Source organism: Sorex fumeus, unplaced genomic scaffold (assembly GCF_029834395.1).
Source record: "Sorex fumeus unplaced genomic scaffold, SorFum_2.1 ptg000122l, whole genome shotgun sequence".
Taxonomy (NCBI): domain Eukaryota; kingdom Metazoa; phylum Chordata; class Mammalia; order Eulipotyphla; family Soricidae; genus Sorex; species Sorex fumeus.
In genome coordinates, this window is record NW_026606179.1 from 50,590,917 (window position 1) to 50,612,003 (window position 21,087).

Sequence of the window (21,087 nt, forward strand, 5' to 3'; positions counted from 1 at the left end):
GAGAGAGAGAGAGAGAGAGAGAGAAAGAGAGAGAGAGAGAGAGAGAGAGTGTGTGTGTGTGTGTGTGTGTGTATTGCTCAGGGGCACAGGCGGCCAGAATTTAGGGGGCCCCAGGGTGTGGGGACTGCTTTCACGGTGACGGTGTTCACTGCTCACATACCTTAGCTGCCTCTCACTTGCGTGGGGCCGGATGTGCCGGTGCTTGTCGTGAGTGCGCCGGGCGTTGGGGGGCTGACTCAGCTCACTCTTTGGCGGGGGGGGGGGGGGGGTGTCTTCTCCCTTCAGTCTGCCCCGGTTCCCAACGGCTGTGATTTCTTCCCCACAGTGACCTTCGAGGGATGTACTGGTCTGCCGAGGACGGTCTATAACGCAGAGGACACCCGCTTCAAGGTGGACACGAACGGCGTGGTCTCGGTCAAGCGGCCCGTGCGGCTGCATAACCCCGAGCTGAGCTTCCTGGTGCACGGCTGGGACGCCTCCTTCCAGAAGCATTCCGCCAGGGTCACCCTGAAGCTCTCAGAACGCCAGCGCCACCGCCGCCACCACCACCACCTCCACCGCGTGTATCCGCGCCCCCTGGGGAGTTTGGAGGAGGTGAGTTTTTCACTTGCTTTTCTTTTTTCCCCCCGTTCTTCTTCTTTTGGGGGCCACAACTGTAAGTGTGGGATCACGCGCTCTGGGATCACTCCTGGCAATGCCTTTGGACAAAACCACGTCAGCTGAGTACAGGGCAGGGGCCTTAATCCCCTGCTGCCTCTCGGGCGCCCTGATACTCACCGGGTCCTCTGCCTAATCCCAGGCTCCCGTTACCACAGGTCACACATTTGTTATAGGGTTGTCATGCAGGTTGTCCTGTGGGTAATTGAATATCCAGTGCACCCCTGGTCTTAGCCCCTGGCTGGGGTCAACAATCTCCAGTCTTCTTGCCTCTGAGGGCCATCGCCCGTGCTGCACCCCTCCCCCCGACCCACACTCTCAGCCAAGGCGGTCTAGGAAATTCTGACCTTTTTCACGCCTGTGGTCCTGCAGTTCCGGCGTCAGTCCCTGGGTCACTGGGGTCGATGCCGGAGACTTTCCCAGTTGGAAATGCCTCCAGACACGGTCAGTGAGTGTCCTGGGGCGGGGAGGGGCAGGAACCCCTTGATCTAACTTAAATCTTTAGTGTGTCTGGTTTTGGGGGCCACACGTGGCAGTGCTCAAGGCTTCCTCCCAGCTCTGCACTCAGGAATCACTCCTGGTGGTGCTTGGGGGACCATACGGGTGCCGGGGATCAAGTCTGGGTCAGCTGCTTACAAGGCAAGTGTCCCACCCACTGTACTGTCGCTCCGGCCCCAACTTTCTGGGTCGGCCTCTCTGCCTGGGCAGGCTCTCTCCAAGGGATGATTTCTCTATTGGGTATGCGTAAGGAACAGTCCCCCTTGCCACCCTCTGCCTTTATTTCTCCACACTCAGGGGCCACACCTGGGACTCTCAGGGGGCCACGCGGAGCCAGGGCTCAAACCCTATGTTCGGGTTTTCATTTTCCACGCAAAGCATCGGCAGCTGGTGCCGCCTGTTCGGTGACCCTGTTACAGCCATACTCCTTTTCTTTCTCTCCAGTTGGGCACCGACATGGAAAACATGTTTTTTAATTGACTTTGCAAAAGTCTTAAAGTCATATTTTTTTGTAGTTGCAGGGTGGCACACACTGCATTGGCCTTCATTCTTATGCACTCACTCTGTGGGCCTGGAAGGCCCCTGACCGCTAGTTTGCTCCTGTGATGGGGGGGCGGGGTGGGGGGCGGTGTGTCTCATCCCAACATCCCAAACCAACTCACTGTCAAAAGCATCATCTTTTTTTTTTTAATTTAATTTTTTTTATTAAATCACTGTGAGATAGTCCTTTACAGAGTTGTTCATTCTTCGGTTTCAGTCATGCAACCTTCCAACACCCGTCTCTCCACCAGTGTACATTGCCCAGCACCAGTGTCCTCAATTTCTCCCCCATCACCCTCCACATTCCCCAGCCTTGCCTGCCTCGATGGCAGGTGCTTTTCTTTTCTCTTTCTTTCTCTCCCTCCCTTCCCCCCGCCCTTTTGGGCATTGTGGTTTGCAATACAGATACTGAACGGTTATCAAGAATATCCCTTTACCTACTTTCAACACTCAGTTCTTGTCCAGCTATTAGTCATACTGGTCCCTTCTCTATCTTACCCACCCTCCGTCCCAACACACTCGTGGTAGATTCCAACCATTGACCAGTCCTCCTAGTCCCTGTTTCCCTGGCCATGGATATTAGTCTCACACTATTATTATTTTTTTTTAATATCCCACAAATGAATGCAGTCATTCTCTATCTGTTCCTCTCCTCTGACTCATTTCACTCAGCACAATTCTCTCTGTCCATCCATTTATAGGCAAATTTCATGACATAATTTTTCTGACAGCTGCGAGTGGCTGCTTGATCCAGGCCCCGTGCTGAGTGCTCGGCCGGGAGTGCCAGCAGGTGACTAACCCGTTCCGAGCTCCACTCAGCACTCAGCACCGGTAACCTCATGCTTTGGCTCCTGTTTTGAATTTGGGGCCACGCCCGGAAGTGCTCAGGGGCTGCTCTCCGCATTGTGTGGAGGGCTCAGCCCTGATGGTACCGAGGGGGCCACACAATGCCAGAGTTTTAAACATGCCCTCCCACCTGCAGGCCATGTGCCCTAGCCCTTCGGGTCATCTCCCTAGCCCCTTCTGTCCCCGTTAGGGGTTCTTCCCAGAAATCTTCCAAAGAAGAGGGGATGTTGTAAGAGGAGCCAGAGGCAGGCAGGCTGGCTGCAGTGGGGTTTGGGGTGGGGGGACCACTTGTCTGGATTAATGCAGGAATGCCAGGGCAGGGGGTAGTGGGAGGGTTTGGGCATGTATGTGACCTGCACACAGGAATGTAGGATTAGAAGGATTTTTTGATCGTATCTGGTCGCAGTGTGTGTTTTGAATCAAACTTTAAAAGCTAGGAAATGGGGTTTGAAATACGTTTGGCAAGCGACGCTCAAGGACCAGGAGTCTGTAATCATGGAAGGTGGGAGTAGGAGAGTTCCGGTCCTCGAACCTTCGGAGACCTGGAGGCTGGAAGCGCCTCGGTGGTGGGGCTGGTTTCTCGGGGCTGTGACTGGCCCCAGGTCTCTGGTGCTCAAGGTACACACAGCCCCTCAAGCACTGCAGTGATTTCAAAGCTCCCTTTCCTCCATCTGCGATGATCTTATTTCCCTGCGTGTGCATAAAGTTATCTTTATCACCCATAAAAACTGTTCAATACAAATCTCGGGGGTGGTTTTGGTTCCCATCCCGGCCCTTTTGAGTAGATTGAACCAAATAGATATAATTGGGAGAGATGAAGGCATTTGTATTGATCACACTGAAGTTCTCAGTATCGGTTCCCCGAACACACTCATTTTGTCTGATCACTCTATTCCGGGGGACCTGTAACCCTAGAAAATTAAAGCCCCTGAAACATCCAGCTGCTGAATCAGCTCTGAGGTGAAATCACCAGGGCATATTGTCAATTAAAAAATGACAGGTGTGATGAGTAGGCCTGAAGGAACTTGTAAAATAATAGCAAGCCTGTAATCACTGCGCGTAATGATGAGTTCGTCTCTGGCCACTGAGGAAGATCAAAGGATAGTCTGGTCCTTAGTCCATGGCTGAGGGGTCACTGGGTCGTGACGGGGCTGTTCATTTTGTTCTAATGGGGGGTGAGGGGGCAGCCTGGCACCCCTGGCGGTGTTCTGGGATTATTCCCGGCTGTATTCAGGACCGACCCCTGGTGGAGACTGTATGTGGTGCAGGTTTTTCAGACTGGGATCGGTGACCTGCGAGGTAAGTGTCTTAACCCCGCACTGTGTCTCTGGCCCCTGTTCCTGCTGTTACGCAGTCCAGAGACACAGTCAGGCTGTGCCACCCACCCAGCATTCAGTCTTGCTCTTTTTCCCTTCCCCTTGCAGGAGTCTGTCGCTGGATCCCAGCCGGAAGTGCTCACATTCCGCAGCTTGAGCCATGGTCTCCGCAGGCAGAAGAGAGACTGGGTCATCCCTCCCATCAGCTGCTCTGAAAACGAGAAAGGCCCATTTCCTAAAGATCTGGTGCAGGTACAGAGACAGGCTTGTCCGGGGGAGGAGCTGGCCCGAGGGGAGGACCGAGGAGAGAGCGGGACCCGGCTGCCCTCCCATCCCACCCGACTAACTCACCCTCCTCTTGTGTGTTCTCCAGATCAAATCTAACAGGGACAAAGAGACTAAAGTTTTCTACAGCATCACCGGGCAGGGAGCAGACACGCCCCCTCTCGGCGTGTTTGTCATTGAGCGAGAGACAGGCTGGCTGAGGGTGACCCAGCCCCTGGATCGGGAGAACATCGCCAATTACACGGTGAGTGGGCGTTGCTGTTGGCAGTGCAGCCAAAGGCTCTGCATCCCCGGCCCAGTCCTCAGTCCTTCTGGGCTTGTTACTCGCCCTTCTCTGGGGTGAGTCATCCCATACCCTTCCCTAGATCAGAGGAGCTTAAATCTGACACCCGCTGGTCTGCTAAAGTGACAAGAGAAGGTGGGGACAGGTGCAGGGTTCATTTCCTCTTGGTTAGGAATAAAGAGCGGGGCGTGGGGGTGGGGATATGAGTCTTCACACCACAAGCGTCTCTTAAGAACTAAAGTGACAGCTTATTTGGGGTGCCAAGTCTTTGACTCAAAGGAAGAGGCCAGTGATTGTGTGTGTGTGTGTGTGTGTGTGTGTGTGTGTGTGTGTGTATACACATTGCGTTTCTGGGTTTCTGGGGCTTGGTAGGAGCAAGAGCCCTAGGAAGGTAGGAGCTGGTGCTCTGAGGCCGAGAGCAGGAAGATCTGGGGAAGCCCAAGCAGCTCTCTCCTGTCGGATGGAGGGTTTCTTCGCTGCCCTGGGGAGCTTAGCCTGGCCGGCATGTTTTCCAATTGGTGTTCCTTTAAAAGCCATCTCCCTTGGCGACTGGAGCAATAGCACAGCGGGTAGGGCATTTGCCTTGCACATGGCCGACCCGGGTTCAATTCCCAGCATCCCATATGGTCCTCTGAGCACCTCCAGGGGTAATTCCTGAGTGCAGAGCCAGGAGTAGCCCCTGTGCATTGCCAGGTGTGACCCAGAAAGCGGGAAAAAAAACAAACCCATCTCCCTTCCACTGTCTGAGCCCCCGGAAGCAGTCACATGTATGTGGGTCTCAGGAAAGTGAAGGAGCTGGTGAGGTGGAGCCCACCTCAGGGCCAGACCCGTACCCCACACCGCTCTGAAGGAGCCTTTACTGCCTCCTTCTCCTGCAGCTCTTATCTCACGCCGTGTCTTCCAACGGGATCGCCATCGAGGACCCCATGGAGATTGTGATCAAGGTGACAGATCAGAACGACAACAAGCCTCAGTTCATCAAGCAGGTCTTCGAGGGCTCTGTTGTAGAAGGGGTTCTTCCAGGTATGTCCAAGAGCGAGGACCCAGGAAGACATCTATAGTCTTTGACCCCCAAAATGTTGCTGAGGCTGGTGTGAAGTCACACCCTTAGCCAAGCTTTAGAATCCTGAGAGAGATATCATACATGTGTGAGTGTAGGAGAGTGATGTTGTATGTGAGTTTGTGTGTGTTAGAGAGTGATGTCGTGGGTGAAAGAGTGAAAGTGTGTTTGAGAATGTGTGTGAGAGATTGTGTGTGTTTGTGTGAGAAAGTGTGTGTGTGTGTGATAGAGATACATATGAGTGTGTGAGAGTGATATTGTAGGTGAGATTGTGTGAGAACATGTGTTCATTAGAGTGAGAGTGATATCATGTGCAAAAGAGTGAAAATGTGTGTGAGAAAAATATTTCTGTGAGAGACAGACAGACCTAAGAAGCTGATACTACCTCACAACCTTGAGAATGGCTCACATTAAACAACCACCATTGGATTGTTGGTGAGGGTGTGCAGAAGAGTCAGCCTTCGTATGTTAATGGGATTGTAAATTGGTTGAGACCATTTTTGCTTTTGTTTTTTGTTGCTTCTAACTTAAATATTGTAGTTTAGGGCTGGAGCGAGAGCATAGCAGGTAGGGAGCTTGCCTTGTATGCAGCTGACCTGGGCCGACCCCGGTTCGATTCCTCTGCCCCTCTCGGAGAGCTCGGCAAGCTACCAAGAGTATCTCGCCCGCACAGCAAAGCCTGGCAAGCTAACCGTGACGTATTTGATATGCCAAAAACAGTAACAAGTCTCACAATGGAGATGTTACTGGTGCCCACTTGAGCAAATCAGTGAACAACAGAAGGACAGTGCTAGACAGTGCAGTGCTAGTTTAGGTCACATTCAGAACAGTGCTAATATGTATGATTTTGATATATGCAGTCACCTTACTCCATCACCACCAAAGTGCCTAAGATGCGCAACCTATGTCCAGTCACAACACAGCCCCCCTCCCTCCCCACAACCCCCACCCCATTTGTTATTTTTAATTCTGTCCTCCAGCACCAAGGGTTGCAATTATTTGATACTGTGCATCTGCTTGCTTCTTTTCCCTGTCCCAGTTGAGTGAGATCATCCTGTGTTTGAATGCCATCCAGTTCCCTCCAAGTTGTAGCGAACTGCAAAATATTTTGTCTTTTCTGATGGAGGCCATTTCTCAGAGCTGTGGAGAGGGTTGTGGGGCTGCAGCGACAGTTCAGTGGGCAGAGCATTTCCCTTGCATGCAGCCAACCCAGGTTAGATCCCTCGCCCCACATATTATGGTCCCCCAAGCCCTGTCTGGAGTGATCCATGAGCAGAGACTCTTTTTTTTTTTGCTTTTTGGGTCACACCCGGCGATGCTCAGGGGTTACTCCTGGCTCATGAACTCAGGAATTACGCCTGGCAGTGCTAGGGGGACCATATGGGATGCTGGGAATCGAATCTGGGTCGGCCATGTTGACTGCGTGCAAGGCAAATGCCCTACCCGCTGTGCTATCGCTCCAGCCCCAAGCAGAGACTCTTAAGTCATCCCTGAGCACTGTTGGTTGTGCCCCATCACCACCATCCCCTCCCCCAATTAAAAAATAGAGGCTGGAGAGATAGTTCAGCAAGTAAGATGCTTTCCTTGCACATGGCCCATATGGTCCTCCAAGCCCCTCCAGGAGTGAATCCTGAGCGCAGAGCCAGGATTTAGCCCCGAGTGCAGAGCCAGTTATGGCCCCAAATCCAAAACCAAACAGAAATTAAGAATAGAACTGCCAATATAATATATTTATTCCACTTCTGGTATATTTGTACGCCTATTGATAGATGAAATGATGAATAATATGTGGTATATACACAATAGAATTCCTGGATTTTTTTTTTTTCTTTTTGGGCCACACCTGATGATGCACAGGGGTTACTCCTGGCTCTGCACTCAGGAGTTACTCCTGGCGGTGCTCAGGGGACCATATGGGATGCTGGGAATCGAACCCGGGTCGGCCGCGTGCAGGGCAAAAGCCCTACCCGCTGTGCTATCTCTCCAGCTCCTAGAATTTCTGGAAATTCTTCTGAGATTCCAGAGCTCGTCCCGCGTTGATGAAATGTGCTGTGACTATTTTCTTCCACCTTGAAGGTTATGCTCTCAGATGATTATTCTCAGAGATGAAGCTGGAGCAGGAAGCCTTTTGCAGAAATTTCTGGAATTTTTTTCATTTTACATATCATCCAGGAACCATTTTTGCTTTTGTTTTTTGTTGCTTCTAACTTAAATATTATAGTTTAGGGCTGGAGCGATAACACAACGGTAGGGCGTTTGCCTTGCATGCAGCCAACGTGGCCGACCCGAGTTCGATTCTTCCGCCCCTCTCGGAGAGCCCGGCAAGCTACCGAGAGTATCTCGCCCGCACGGCAGAGCCTGGCAAGCTCCCCGTGACGTATTCGATATGCCAGACACAGTAACAACAAAATCTCCAATGGAGACGTTACTGGGCCCGCTCGAGCAAATCGATGATCAACGGGAGGGCCTTTACTTACTTTTATAACATCCAGGAGACAGGGAAAAAGTTATTTACTCCCCATCCTCTGTCTTCACCTCCTCCTAACTCCTCCTCATCCAGAAGATGTGCTGAGTCCTCTCTTACCACTTGGGTAAGAATTGGAGAGATGAGGGCCAGAGAGATAGTCCGGGGAGTATGCTGCTAGCCTTCATGCAGTTCACCATGGTTTGATCTCTGGTACCATGTATCGTCTCCTGAGCACAGAGCGAGGAGTAGTCCCTAAGCACTGTGGGTGCAGACCCCTAATTAATTAAGAAAAATTAATTGAAGAGGTACTGGAGAGATAGTATAGCAGCTATGACACTTGTCTTACATGCATCTGACCTGGGTTCAATCTCCGGCATCCGATAGGGTCCTCTGAGCCCAGCCAAGAGTGACTCCAGAGCACAGAGCCAGGAATAAGTAAGCCCTGAGCACTGCCAGGTGTAGCCTCCCAAATAAACCCCCATAAAAACATTGATTGGGGAGGTTAGAGCAAATGAAGCTGAGATGACTCAGTCCCAGTTCAGGACTGAGTCGAACGGTTCTACAGCACTGCCCGGCCCCGTAGTGCGACCTGATGGATTCAGCATTTGTCTTCTCCCCGACTTGCCCTTCTTAGGAACCTCCGTCATGGAGATCTCGGCCACGGACGCTGACGACCCGGCCACCTACAATGCTGCCATCGGCTATAGCATCCTCAGCCAGGACCCCCCGCAGCCCGAGCCCAAGATGTTCTCCGTGGACAAAGTCTCGGGGGTCATCAGAGTGACCACGCCTGGACTGGATCGGGAGGTCAGGGGCCAGGGGCATGTGGCAGGTGGGGGGAGGGGGGACAAATAGATTTCTCGGCTTAGGCTCCGGGAAACAGCCAAAGACCCGCGAGGACGTCATGGAGGGAGAAGGGCTGAGCTTGCCTCTGTGTGTGTCGGGCAGCAGCCTCGGCGGGCCTGCTCTGGCCATGCGGCCTGACTGTGTGTTTGTCGTCTGCAGACTATCCCCACTTACACGCTGGTGGTGCAGGCTGCTGACTTGGAGGGGGAAGGCTTGATTACGACGGCCACAGCTGTGATCACTGTCCTGGACAGCAACGACAACGCCCCCGTGTTCAACCCTACCACGGTAATTCTAAGGCCCTGGATTGTTCCCCTGGGGTGCCAGGGACTGTTCCCGACTAGCAGGTCTGAACTTGGACGGGGAAGGAAGCAGGGTGAAGGGGCCCGTTGGCTCGGGGTTTGTGAAGTTCCGAAAGCACCCGCGGAGTCTGTGTCCTCCCGTGTGTCGTGGAAAACAGCCTCATCAGAATAGTTCCCTGGTGGCTCAGTGGTCAGACCTGCCTTCTAGAAATTGAGCAAATCGAGCTGGAACCAGAGATAGGGCTCAGAGTGCTTTGTAAGAATCAGACTGGGTGCGACCCGTGAGGCCACAAACATAAGGAGAACTGCTCATCCTTTTTTTTTTTTTTCTTTTGTTTCCTTTTCGAGCGATAGCACAGTGGTAGGGCGTTTGCCTTGTGCGCAGCCAGCCTGGCCGAGCTGGGTTCGATTCCTTCACCCCTCTCAGAGAGCCTGGCAAGCTACCGAGAGTATCTTGCCCGCACGGCAAAGCCTGGCAAGCTCTCCATGAGGTATTCAGTATGCCAAACACAGTAACAACAAGTCTCAAAAGTTACTGGGCCTGCTTGAGCAAATCGATGAACAACAGGACAGTGATACAGTGAGTTTGCCTTTTGGGTCACGCCCAGCGATGCTCAGGGATTACTCCTGGCTCTGCGCTCAGGAATAACTCCTGGTAGTGCTCAGGGGACCATGAGATGAGAGAAGGTGAAAGAACATCCAGGGCAGAGGGTTTTAGGTGTGATGCCCTTTCACAAGGAGAAAGGCTCCCCTTCGGGTTCTGGTTCCAGTGGGGTCTCAGTATTTCCTATGACCCAGTTACCTACTTTCTTCCCTTTGCAGTACAAGGGCACAGTGCCTGAGAATGAAGTTGATGCCAAGATCACCGTCCTCAAAGTGACTGACGCTGATGCCCCCAATACCCCGGCGTGGAGGGCTGTGTACACCATCACAAATGATAAAGACGAGCAATTTTTTGTCACCACAGACCCCATAACCAATGATGGCATTCTGAAAACGGCTAAGGTTTGTATGGTGCCTGCAGAGATGCCGAAGGTGATGGCCCAGTCGGCCACTGGTCCCTGTGTCCCCTGGGCTGCTCAGAACTGCTTCTATGCAGTGATTCTATTAGCATGGTATTGGCAGTAGAGGTGGGTGACCCCCAAACCCACTCCCAGGTTCTGATGCATCACCAGGGTTGGCCGTGACACTCTGTACTCATGGAGAAGTGGGAGGTGCCTGCACAGCCTCCTATGGTGAAAGAAGTACTAGACGCTACTTTTAACGGGCTCTTTCCCTGAAACGTTTGCTTCCCCTTATGCATTCTGCAAAGGAGAAGAGACAGGCTGTGCCAGTTTCTGCTGTTTCGATGGATCATTTCCAAAGTGAGCGTTTCCGAAAGATGTCCTAGAAACGTGAAAGCCAGGTTGTGTGGCTTCCCTATCAGCCTGGTAAACACAGGGCGCCGGCACTCCCATTCTGGAAAAGCTCTTAAACTCATTCTTCATGAGCCTGATTTGAGCACCACTGGCACGTTGCTGACCAAAAGCAGTGATAACGGATTTTTCTCTTTTTTGGTAACTCACCTAACGTGTATGTCCCCTGCATTTTGCCTGTTCTTTAGGAATTGGATTATGAGGCCAAGCAGCAGTATATTCTCTACGTGGTAGTGACTAACGAAGCCCCCTTTGACGTCCAGCTGACCACCTCCACGGCCACCGTAACTGTGGACGTGGAAGATGTAAATGAGGCCCCCATCTTTGTGCCTCCTGAAAAGACTGTGTCTGTGCCAGAAGACTTAGCCGTGCAGACAGAAATCGGAATCTACACGGCCCGGGAACCAGACACTTTCATGACTCAGAAGATAACGTAAGGGGGGGCTCCTCTCCTCACTGTGTAGAAACACTTGGTCATGCTGATTTCTTATCAGCAATCTGCGCTAGGCTAGACCCTTCTTTTATTCGCCTACTTTTTTCTTTTTTCGATTGGGTGGGGGCAGTTTGGGCTATACCTGGTCGTGCTCAGGGGCTATTCCTGGCTCAGTGCTAAGGGGATTCTATGGAATGCTTGGCATCCACTGAGGTCTGCTAACATGAAGCCAGTGTCTGAGTCCAATTCTGTCTTTCCAGGCCTTGTTTTTTTTTTTCCCCTTTAATTTTAATTTTTTTTTTAATCACTGTGAGAGAGACACTTACAGAGCCATTCATGATTGGATTTCAGTCATATAGTATTTCAACACTCATCCCTCCACCAGTGTACATTTCCTAGCACCAGTGTCTCCAGGTTCTCTTTCATCACTCCCCACCCCTCACCCCTGCCTGTTTCTATGGCAGGCACTTTTTTTCTTTTTTCCTTCTCTCTCTCTCTCTCTCTCTCTCTCTTTTGCTTTTTGGGACATACCTGGTGATGCTCAGGAATCATTCCTGGCAGTGCTCAAGAAACCATATGGGATGCTGGGAATTGAACCCGGGTCTACCGTGTGCAAGGCAAATGCCCTAACCGCTGTGCTATCACTCCAGCCCCTCTCATTAGTTCATTTATTTACTTATTTATTTATTTTTGCTTTTTGGGTCACGCCTGGCGATGCACAGGGGTTACTCCTGGTTCTGCACTTAGGAATTACCCCTGACGGTGCTCAGGGGACCATATGGGATGCTAGGAATTGAACCCAGGTCGAACGCATACAAGGCAAATGCCCTACCTGCTGTGCACTCCAGCCCCTCTCATTAATTTTTTTTAATTACCTTTTATCCCTTTTCCAGGTGTCTCCTCTCCTCCCTCCCGCCCCCCTTCCCAAATCTCTTCTCCAGTTCTACAACTTTTTTATTCCCTCTAGTCTTTCGGCCACCCAAGGAGGAATTTTTTTTTTCTTTTTTTGGTGGGGTGAGTGGGGGTGGTTGGTTTTGGGGCCACCCCTGGTGTTGCTCAGGGATCACTCCTGGCAGGCACAGGGAACCCCATGGAGTGGCAGGGATCAAACCCAGGTTGGCCAGGTGCTAGAAGAAGGTCCCACTCACTCTAGCTGTTCTGTCTCCACATGAGTTTGTGTAGTGTGGTGGGAATTCAGATTGTTTGCATACATGGTATTGTCTCAACTAGCTAACAGTTTCTTCTGTTATACTTAGTCTTTTCAGTACTGTAAATCACAGGTGTTGCCGCCACCTACCGGTGCTGAAAACACACACTCAAACTAATTGCTACGTTGTTCCCATGCTAAGCCAAAACTTATTCTTCCTCAGGTATCGAATTTGGAGAGACCCTGCGGATTGGCTGGGGATTAACCCTGAAACTGGTGCCATTTATTGTCTGGCAGAGATGGACAGAGAGAACACAGAGTACGTGAAGAATAGCACCTACGAGGCCCTCATCATCGCCACGGATGACGGTGAGGCTTCCTCTGCCCGCACTGCCTCCTGAGCACGTACCTCTTGTTCTCCAATTCTATCTTTCCAGCCCTGGTTTGCTTTTTAATTACCTTTTATCCTTTATTAGCTCATTTTATGTACCATAGTCCTTTGTGTGAGGAAATAACTGCATCCATTTATATGAACATAACTAGCAGACTGTGCTGTGTCTTTTTTTTGGGGGGGGGAGTGTCATACCCAGCAATGCACAGGGGTTATTCCTGGCTCATGCACTCAGGGCTGGAGCGATAGCACAGCGGGTAGGGCATTTGCCTTGCATGCAGCCAACATGGCCGACCCGAGTTCGATTCCTCCGCCCCTCTCGGAGAGCCTGGCAAGCTACCGAGAGTATTCGATATGCCAGACACAGTAACAACAAAGTCTCCAATGGAGACGTTACTAGGCCCGCTCGAGCAAATTGATGATCAATGGGAGGGCCTTTACTTTACTTACTTTTACATGCACTCAGGAACTACTCCTGGCGGTACTCGGGGTACCATATGGGACGCTGGGAATCGAACCAGGGTCAGCTGCGTGCAAGGCAAACACCCTCCCCGCTGTGCTGTCGTTCCAGCCCCAATGAAGACTTCTTGATGGTGGCACCAGATGGTGCTAGGATGGAGAGTTTGAGGAGGGGGATGAGGTCATCCCAGGGGGTGAGGGATTGTAGCAGGGGGTTATTGCTTACATGGGGAATGAGCGTGTCAGAGCCTTTGAGACTGGGGGCCTCTGAGGAGACAGCAGGGATGGAGGTATGTTGACTCAGAATTTCCGTGTTTGTCTCTGCTGTAGGGTCCCCGGTTGCTACTGGAACAGGAACTCTCCTCCTCCACCTCATCGATGTCAATGACAATGCCCCCGAGCCAGACCCCCGCAGGCTGGACTTCTGCCAGAGGGACCCACACCCGCAGGTCATCAACATCATCGACCGCGATCTTCCCCCCAACACTGAGCCCTTCACAGCCGAACTCACCCACGGGGCAAGTGTCAACTGGACCATCCAGTTCACTGATGAAGGTAGGAGCCCCGGATTTTAGAAGTGGCAGCCGGGACACCCTGCCCTCTCACCTTCTTGAGGGCATCCTATCTCTTTCCTGTTTCCTTGGGCATTTGAAGCACCCCGCCAAGCCCTTGACCTATGGGGTGTGACCCCAACAACACCACCTGTGAGCAGCAAGCAACGATTCTGCTTTTGCTCCTAGCAGAGGGAGTCCATCTAGGGTTCTGGGGATCGAATTTTCTTTCATTCTTTCTTTTTTTATTTTTTTTTTATTATTATTTTTTAAAAATTTTCATTAGTGAGACATCATGAGGTATATTCTTTCTTTTTTTAAAAAAAACTTTTTTGTTGTTGTTTTGTTTTGGGGCCCCACCGGGCAGTGTTCAGGGGCCACTTCTGGTTCTGCACTCAGGACTTACTCCTTGTGATGCTTGGGGGATCATATATGAGATGCTGGGGATTGAACCCGGGTCGGCCACAGGTCGGGCAAGCGCCCTCCCCCCTGGAGTAGCACCTATTGTTTTACATTTAAGAATTTTTATTATAGGCAAGATGGGTTACAAAAGTCCTAATGTCTGCTTTTGATGTACAATTGTGCTAATGCCTGTTTTTGCTGTATTGAGCCTTCACCACCACCAGAGTACCCTAAACCCTCCTGGACAGCCCCCGTGTTAGTGTTAGTCCACCTTTTCCTTCCTCTGGTTCCGTTACTTTTTTCTACTTACTTTTTTGGAGGGGTGGGCCATCCCCAGCACGGGGGCTGTTCCTGGCTCTGTGTTTGGGTGATGCTGGGAATGGAACCCAGGTATGTGTCGTGTCGGGGATCGAATCTCCTCTCTAAGCGTGGTCTGACCCACTGTACTATCTCTCCCACCCACCCTGTTTCCCTGATGCACCTCTGAAATGGTTTTGGCCCCCCCAAACCCTCCCTACCCCCATCCCCACTCCCCTCCGATTTTATGCTGTGATGAACTTCTCTCTCTCTCAACCACATCTTTTTACTTTCGTTGTTTTCTCCAGAGAAAAGAAATTCTCTCCTTCTGAAGCCTGCGAAACACCTGGAGGTGGGTGATTACAAAGTTAACCTCAAGCTCGCGGATCAACAGAAGAAAGACCAGGTGACCACGTTGGATGTGTTTGTGTGTGACTGCGAAGGGAACAACAACTGTAAGCGCCTGAGCCCATACGTCGAGGCCGGACTCCAGGTCCCCGCCATCCTGGGCATTCTCGGTGGCATCCTCGCCCTGCTGAGTACGTATAGCTGGCAAGTGGGTCAGCCTTGGACTCTGAAGGTGGGGGAATCCTGGGGCTGGAGCGATAGCACAGCAGGGAGGGCGTTTGCCTGGCACGCAGCTGACCCGGGTTCAATCCCCGGAATCCCATACGGTCCCTCGAGCACCGCCAGGAGTAATTCCTGAGTGCATGAGCCAGGAGTGACCCATGTGCATCGCCAGGTGTGACCCAAAAAGGGGGGAAAAATAGGTGGGGGAGGCCTGTCTCTTCTGCTCCCTGATTTTGCAGGAGGTAGAGGAGAAGGGCTCTGTCATGTGACCTCAGCTAACTAGAGGTGGGAAATATTGACAGCGAAATGCTGCTTCCCATGACCTCTCTAAACTGAAGAGGAAAAAAGAGAGTTACCTTAGGGAATCTGGCATGTTTCGGGACTTTACATGGCTACTTAGTCACTTACATGGCTTCAGGGATTAGGTGAACTTTGCCTGGTCCTGTGTCACCACCACGGCAAGCTGGGCCGTGCCCCGGTCACCCTGTCTAGTCATCAGCTGTGTGAATGTGCTGGGTGCCATGAAACCGTGTCATGCTGGTTCTTTATTCTGAGGAAAACGTTCCAGATTGTAGCTCCCCATCGCCTTATCTTCACGGCTTTTCCTAAATTTACTAGGAGTGTTTTTGGTGAGACATGGGGACCTAGAAAACATTCTGGGACAATGTTTAAGTGGGAAGCCTTTCATTTCAGGAGCAATGCCAATTCCTTACGGGCAAAAATAGAATGCAGACTCCTAAGAAAGGTACTAGGGGGCTGGAGAGATGGTTCAGTGGGTGGAGGCTGGGTTTAGTCCCTGAGCACCACCAGGAGTGACCCCACCTCCACCCCCAAGCACTGAGGCAGGAGTAGCCTTTGATCACCACCAGGTATAGCCCATGCCACCCCCCCCCCCCTCCAAATTGTTGAAACTAGGAATTGTGGAGACAGGATGTCTCCAGAGAGACAGTGAGGCTTATATAGCAATCAATATTTAATCCCTGGCTTTGTGCTAGGACCTGGGGATCAGGGGGTAAGTGCTAGGTTTGAGTACAGTTGGGTAAATAATTCTTGGTTTGGCTCTGTTTCCTCCCCTGGGGGGCCTTGTTCCAGTCCTTTGAGCCACCCCCAGGCCTTTGCTTGCTGTTCCTTAAGTAACATAGAATGGTTCCTTGAGTCAGTTGTACGGGCAGGTGGCCCTTCATCTTTAGCATACTCTCTCCCCCTGGTGCTAAGGCGGGGGTGGGCCCTCCTGCTTCTGAGCCAGGAGCTTATCTGATGAGTCCTAAGGCTCTTTTCTGGCTTCAGAAGAGGCGGGAAGTTCTCAGAAAGCTTTCCCTGCAGCTGGGCATTAAACCCTTCCTGCGGTATCACATATAGGCGGCTGGGTCCAAAGACCCACATTGAAAACACTGACTCTGCTGTTCCCTCAGAGTAAGCAGCTCCATTATTGGGGCCAGAGAGAGGACAGCGGCTAAGGCACTTGCCTTGCATGAGACCAACCTGGGTTCAATACCTGGGACCATGGACGGTCCCATGTGTGCCACCAGGTATGGCCCCCAAACACAAAGAAACCATCAGTGTTAGCCCGAGACATTCATGCCACATCACATTTGGGTGAGTGGTAACCGTCAAGAGAGCTGCGGTGTGGGGGCTCATTCAGCAACTTCCACCGCGACGGCGAGACAGAAACAGTGCTTGGTCCGAGCGCCTGCAAGTCCCCCAGATGCATGTAATATGCTTGGGAGGTGCAGCGAGCTCTAACGCTTCTCCCCATGACTCTATCCAAAAGCAAGAGAAAGAACATAGCAGGAGGTTTTTAGAGTCTGTACCCCGTGCCTGTCTCCGCCTGGAGCACTTTCCCCAGAGCTGGGGGACTCGCATGCAGTCACCCGCTCCGTCTACCTGCATCTCAGCGGCAGGGCGTGAGCGTCCGTGCGGGCCCTGTGCTGGCTGGCCACGGGGGTGGCTTTTTGTCTCTGACCTCGGCTCTCTCTCCTGTCCAGTCCTGCTGTTGCTGCTGCTGCTGTTTATCCGGAGGAGGACGGTGGTCAAAGAGCCCTTACTGCCGCCCGAGGACGACACCCGGGACAACGTTTATTACTACGACGAAGAAGGAGGCGGCGAAGAGGACCAGGTGGGGCTCAGGTGGCATCGCTTGGGAGGAGGCGGGTGCTTGAAATAGCTCAGGGCTGCCCAGGAAGGCAGACCGCACTCCCTGGCGCTTGGGCTGGCCTGCTGATGGCTTTGCAACAGAACAACGCACAGGCCTGGAGCCACTTGGCAACTTGCACAGACTTGGAGCTCGAAGCAGTAGCAACGGGGCTCGACTACCAATTCGGTTTTTGTGATTCTTACTGTTGTTGCAGGGGCCACACTTTGTGGTGCTCTGGGGCCAGGCAGTGTCCAGGACCAGCCAAGCATGTGCTCTACCCCACAGAGCACCGTGTTCTTATGCGTGTGTGTGCATGTGCATGCTCATGCGTGCGTGTGTGTGTGTGCGTGCGTGTGCGTGTGTGTGTGTGTGTGTGTGTGTGCGCGCACACATGCGTTTTTTTTTGTTGTTGTTGGGAATGGAACCTGGGCTTCTTATTTTTCCCTCTGAGCCACATCCTCAACCCTCATCGTTCTTTCTGTTGGTGTTTTTGCGGAGGGGCTCCCAAGCTGTGCTCAGGGGGTCCCTCCTGGCTTTGCTTGGCTGGCCGGGCTAGTCACTCAGTGTGAAGGTCAGAGGATGTGGTACTGCCTGGGCCTTGTGGTGTGGGATGACTTCGGCCAACGATGCTCAGGGCTCCTGGGCTCAGCTACATGCTAGGTATCTGCCTTGACGTGCGAGCCCTGTCTATTTTTTTTTTTTGGGGGGGGGTCACATCTGGCGATGATCAGGGGTGACTCCTGGCTCTGCACTCAGGAATTACCCCTAGCGGTGCTCAGGGGACCATATGGGATGCTGGGAATCGAACCCGGGTTGGCCGCGTGCAAGGCAAACACCCTACCCACTGTGCTATCGCTCCAGCCCCCACACCCTGTCTATTTTGAAGGCCACACCTGGCGATGCTTGGGGGACTCTGAAGAGCCGGGGATTGACCTTTTATTCCATTCTCTCCATTTACTCCATTCCTGGTCCATTCTCAATGTTCTTAGAATATAAACTTCCATTAAATCATGAGTCAATTTGCTGCGTAATCTACATCTTTATTCACACATGTTCTCATGGAGTGGGAGAATTGTATTTCCACCCAGTGCTATTTTGTTTGGACTCTGGGTTTGAAAGCTCTCAGGTAACATCGGCTCGTGATCATAAATACTGCGCAGTTCCCCCGTGTGTCTCATTCCCCGCTCTCCTTTTTTCTCCCAAAGGACTTTGACTTGAGCCAGTTGCACAGAGGCCTGGATGCTCGGCCCGAAGTGACTCGCAACGACGTGGCGCCCACTCACCTGACCATGCCCCAGTATCGGCCACGTCCTGCGAATCCAGACGAAATTGGAAACTTCATTGATGAAGTAAGTAACGGCCAAAAAAAGCCAAGATGCCACTCATCCCGAAACCAAGAGGAGTCTTTGTTTGGACCCTTTCCTAAGCCATGTTTTCTCTTTTCAGGACTCTTGTGCCCTTTTTTTTTTTTTTTTTTTTTTTTGGTGCCTGCCCTTGATTTCAGAACTAACAGCACTGAGCATTAGTTGTAGTGAATTTGCAGAAATCCATGTGGCCACACCAGGAGTTGCTTGAAAGGATGCAGCAGAAGTAGAAATGAGATGAAAGATTTAAAGCCGATCTAGTTTGTCCTGTTGTAAGGGCGGATGGGAATCAGATTAATTAGATGAGGATGAACGAGAGACATGGATAGAAAAAGAGCAAAGTCCCTCAGCATGTCTGCCCTTCAGCTGTTGCCTGGTCACTTGGTCAGATACTGGAGTGATGGTTTCGGGAGTGTGTATGTGTGTGTGTGTGGGGGGGGTGGTAATTGTTGAGGCCACACCTGGCAGTGCTTACTAACTACCGCCAGCTCTGTGCTTGGGAGTCACTCCCCACAGTGCTCGGGGGACAGATGCAGTGCCGGGGATTGAATCTTGATTGTCCATTGCATGAGAGGCAAACGCCTTAATCCTACCTTAGTCCCGTACTTTCTCTTTTGAGCCCTTGAATGATTATCAGGGCTTGGTTGGCCTGGTAGTTCTCTTTAGTCATCACGGTGGGGCTGACCTGCTCGAGCTTCCCGTGGAGGGGTGTCGACGCAGCAGTGATGGAAGTGACCCTCACTTGCATATCATCCCATCTGATCATAGCTTTTATTCATCAAAAATAATTGCCAGGGCCCGGAGCAATAGTACAGTGGGTGGGGTGTTTGCCTTGCATGCGGCTGTCCCAGCATCCGAATGGTCTGCTGAGCACCACCAGGAATGACCCCTGAGCACAGAGCCAGGAGAGAGCCCTGAACATCACTGGGTGCGACACCCCCCCCCCCCCCAAACAAGCAATATGTTGACTGTTTTATAGATCAGGAAATCTGAAATTGTATATAAAGAACAAAGTTGCAAGTTCATCAGTTCCACGGGCCATACTCTCCAAAGTCAGGGTTTGGGCATTCAAGCTTCCAGAACTTTCTTTCTTTCTTTTTTTTTTTTTTTTCCTTTTTGGGTCACACCCGGCGCTGCACAAGGGTTACTCCTGGCAGTGCTCAGGGACCATATGGGATCCTGGGAATCAAATCCGGGTTGGCCGCGTGCAAGGCAAATGCCCTACCCACTGTGCTATATCACTCCAGCCCCTTTCCAGAACTTTCTTTCCAGACTGAAATGTAGTCTGTGTGCCCAGCCTCTGTTTCCCTGCTTTGCACATGGACCTGCTGGGGGCTCGGAGAAGTTGGCAAGGCCTCAGGGTGACCGGTGTGCCGTGCCCTTGCCGAAAGACTCTTCTGTCTTCCTTCCCGCAGAACCTGAAGGCGGCCGACACGGACCCCACGGCGCCCCCCTACGACTCCCTGCTGGTGTTCGACTACGAGGGCAGCGGCTCTGATGCGGCCTCCCTCAGCTCCCTGAACTCCTCAGACTCGGACCAGGACCAGGACTACGACTACCTGAATGAGTGGGGCAACCGCTTTAAGAAACTGGCCGACATGTACGGGGGCGGCGAGGATGACTGAGGGATGCCGGAGTCTCCTGCGAGGGCCGGAAGAGCTACCGGTGGACTCTTGGCTTTCTTCCCTTGACTGTAAGAGAGAGAGAAAGATCCAATGTTCAAGATGGTTTTAAGGTGGTTTTTTTGTTGTTTTGTTTTTGGTTTTGGTTTTTGGGGTTTTTTTTTTTTTTGGTGGGTTTTTGTTTGTTTTTTTTCCACTTTTTAGATGTAATTGTTGTCCTAGAGAGATCGACTTAGACCTTAGAACATTTTCTTTTGTCCTGCTTTTGACCCAGTGATGATGTCCAGAAGACCCCCCAAGCCCTTAGAAGGAAGACGGGGGCAACTGGTCTATGTTGTATGTAGAGAAATTTCTGTTTGCTTTTCATTCCCCTCCTGCTACTAAGATCGAATGTCATTCTGGGGACCATGGGAACTTTGGTCATGGACTTTGGAACATGGACCCTTGACCAGGAAGTCTTCAGACTCTACGTCCTCGTCTTGTCCATCACAGACCAGAGACTCAAGCCCAGTGTGCTCCGGGCAAAGACAGAACAAGACTCATCCCCGCAGAGGGCACCTGGGCATGAGAGTGCTTGGGAGAAGCAGGAGGGATTGTCACACGGAGGGTAACTGAGGCGGGCCACCTCTAGCCAGGAAAGGGAAGAATGGTGGCATCACACAGGTGCGCCCTGTCAGAATCTGTCTTTGCCGGGGTTTGGCCCGGAAGTACAAGAATATCCAAGTGCCTGCATTTCTGGCAGACCCAGGCACGCTGCCCCCCACTCCAACCGCGCATAGGAATCACTTTCCCAAGGGTGCTGTGGGGCGACCTTCACCTCAGAAATCTAACCGAGATCGCTTTACTCATGACCTCAAGGTTATCTATCATGCCTGTAATCACGCCTTAATTTTGCCTTGATTCCCCCACCCCACCCCCCATTTCAACGAATGAAATTCTGTGTAGAGAATGCTCCCATTTTGAGTGTTAAGTGCGGATGGAAATTTTGTATTTGGAAACAGAAAAGTTAATTGTGAGATTTATTCTTAAATGTTCATTTTTATAAATTTTATTAATAAAGAATTTTAAAAACCTTGTTTGTGTGTGAGTGACTAGACACGTCCAGACAAGACAAGTCACCCAAGATGGACCCAGCATTTTGCTCGGTGCTACTGGGGGCTGTACTCCTGTTGTTCATCTATTTGCTCGAGCAGGAACAAGTA

At 51.7% G+C, this 21,087-nt stretch overlaps 1 protein-coding gene across 1 annotated transcript in view; it reads left to right on the forward strand.

The window, feature by feature from the left end:
• The window catches only part of CDH1 (cadherin 1), a 94,483-nt gene extending 74,552 nt beyond the window's left edge, over positions 1-19,931 (forward strand). Inside the window, exons 4-17 of the mRNA XM_056136134.1 lie at positions 326-563; positions 3,938-4,109; positions 4,231-4,386; positions 5,304-5,448; positions 8,587-8,759; positions 8,958-9,086; positions 9,923-10,105; positions 10,704-10,948; positions 12,319-12,464; positions 13,276-13,500; positions 14,504-14,734; positions 16,751-16,881; positions 18,105-18,248; positions 19,679-19,931. Coding sequence (XP_055992109.1) covers positions 326-563; positions 3,938-4,109; positions 4,231-4,386; positions 5,304-5,448; positions 8,587-8,759; positions 8,958-9,086; positions 9,923-10,105; positions 10,704-10,948; positions 12,319-12,464; positions 13,276-13,500; positions 14,504-14,734; positions 16,751-16,881; positions 18,105-18,248; positions 19,679-19,888 — 2,528 coding nt within the window. The 3' untranslated portion in view covers positions 19,889-19,931. The remainder of the gene's footprint in view (positions 1-325; positions 564-3,937; positions 4,110-4,230; positions 4,387-5,303; positions 5,449-8,586; positions 8,760-8,957; positions 9,087-9,922; positions 10,106-10,703; positions 10,949-12,318; positions 12,465-13,275; positions 13,501-14,503; positions 14,735-16,750; positions 16,882-18,104; positions 18,249-19,678) is intronic.
• Positions 19,932-21,087: the final 1,156 nt, after the last annotated feature.